The sequence below is a fragment of the Hippocampus comes genome, unplaced genomic scaffold (genome assembly GCF_001891065.2).
Source record: "Hippocampus comes isolate QL1 unplaced genomic scaffold, H_comes_QL1_v1.1 scaffold40, whole genome shotgun sequence".
NCBI lineage: Eukaryota > Metazoa > Chordata > Actinopteri > Syngnathiformes > Syngnathidae > Hippocampus > Hippocampus comes.
Genome location: NW_017842058.1, coordinates 204,686 through 206,520, shown reverse-complemented (window position 1 = coordinate 206,520; position 1,835 = coordinate 204,686). Strand labels below are relative to the sequence as shown.

Sequence of the window (1,835 nt, the reverse complement as noted above, 5' to 3'; positions counted from 1 at the left end):
ATATATATATATATATATATTTTTTTTTTTTTAGCAGGTTATTGAAATTAATAGTGGGGTTTTAAAATGAACATTGAAAAATCAAACACAGTGTCCCTCTCAGAGTTTGCATTCGGGTACATTTGTGATTTAAATACACAGTTAATATTAATGCATTGTGACAGATTATCAAGTGATTTAAGAATAATGCATCAACGTGAAAATGGCAGGAAAGTCAAAGGTATCAACATTTTCCCCTAGGCCAGTGGCCACCACGCAGCTCCGCCCCTGGCCCTGGCCCCATGTCAGCAAAATGTTTCCACATCTCATTCCCTGCCTGTTGTTCCTTAACAACGCACGGATGAGCGAAAGGTCATTGAGGTCTTTTCGAGCACAAGCTACCATGTACTGTGGCTGGAGAAAAGACACACAGACTCCTGCGTGAAGCCAGCTTCATTACAAATACATGAAAACCCAAGATTCTTTCCCGATTTCTGATCGCGTGATCGTATGGGGACAGCTCATATGACTGCACTGCAACGACAAGGTGTCGGAAACCCTCCGCGTAGGGCCCCTTGCTATTGCTGCACTCTGGTGGTGAGATGACTCAGAGAAACAGCCAATATTGGTCCATATCAACGACTGAAACGAAAACCCCGTATACGCTGCGATTTTGCCCAAGTCAAGGTCAGCAAGAAAAAAAAAGGCATCAGCACGGTACTGTAGACTTAGGAGCATGGTGTCAGCAATTACTAAAATCTCGTTTTCCATTCCATCCATCCATCCATCCATTATCCGAGCCGCTTATCCTTTTTTTCCACGTGGTTGTGTGTTTATCAGTCTGAAAATATTACCTCCATGATCCATTTTATCTGGGCCCACAGGGGGTGAAGAAACGCCCCTGCCAGGCACGACTAGTATCTTTAATGTCGAGGCGGTGAATTCCCAGAATGAAGCCCGCACCGGGGGCGGCTCGGCGGGGCGGAGTCAAAGCGCAGGCAAGCTTATTCCTGGAAAGCGTGTAGAGAGAAACCAGCGCTCGATTCCCGGGAGCGCGCGCCGCTTCAACGAACGCAGAAGCCAGCGGGCGGGCACAGAGAACAAGAGGAGGGGCGCGCACACAGAAATGCACGCACACTTACACGCGCGCGTACATCGGAATAAAAAAAAAACACCCAAAGTATAGAAGGATTATTCGCCACGAAGAGTCGCGTTTCGGGCTGTACGCTTGTTTTAAAAAATTGCGAAAGGAGACTTTGTCGGGGATCGCTTGCGCGCGTGCACGTCGTCCGGAGTCAGTGACGTCAGAGCTGCCAGTGCCGAAAGGCGTTCTCGGAATAGACTTCTAGGAAACAGTCAATTTTAAAAAAGCCAAGACTTTTCGCTGCGCTCCCTTCGCACATTGGAAGCTCCCGATTCTGGCGACAACACACTCCACAAAACGAGGCCGCTAAACCGGACTCTGTTATTTAAAAGGTACCACCTGAACAAACGTCGTATATTTTGGCTCATCGACAGTGACGCGCGTTTACCGAAACTGGTTTGGTGAACCAGCGCTTGTTAGTTTTTTTAATTCATGTTTTTCTTACAAGCTTTTTTAAAATTAGCTTATCTTTGTCTTTTTTGAACAAAAAGCGAGGAGTGCGTTACGACTGGAATTGGAGTGTGGCTTGAAGAAGTAGTATGATTCTCTGTGTGCCAGGGTGAGTACATCATGTCTTTGTTTGCTTTTTAAGTCAACAACAAAAGACCTCCGTGCGAATCAATGTACTATTAGATCGCTGAAACACACACATAATTTAATTTAATACAGTAGAATCAGATCGTTAGTTATTTATTATTCATATATATATATA

At 45.2% G+C, this 1,835-nt stretch overlaps 1 protein-coding gene across 1 annotated transcript in view; it reads left to right on the top strand.

Moving 5' to 3' along the window:
• The first annotated feature begins 926 nt into the window (after nt 1-926).
• cisha (cytokine inducible SH2-containing protein a) overlaps nt 927-1,835 on the top strand; it is a 9,361-nt gene continuing 8,452 nt past the window's right edge. The window contains exons 1-2 of the mRNA XM_019861109.1: nt 927-1,455; nt 1,615-1,682. Of these exons, the coding sequence (XP_019716668.1) occupies nt 1,663-1,682 (20 nt within the window). The 5' untranslated portion in view covers nt 927-1,455; nt 1,615-1,662. The remainder of the gene's footprint in view (nt 1,456-1,614; nt 1,683-1,835) is intronic.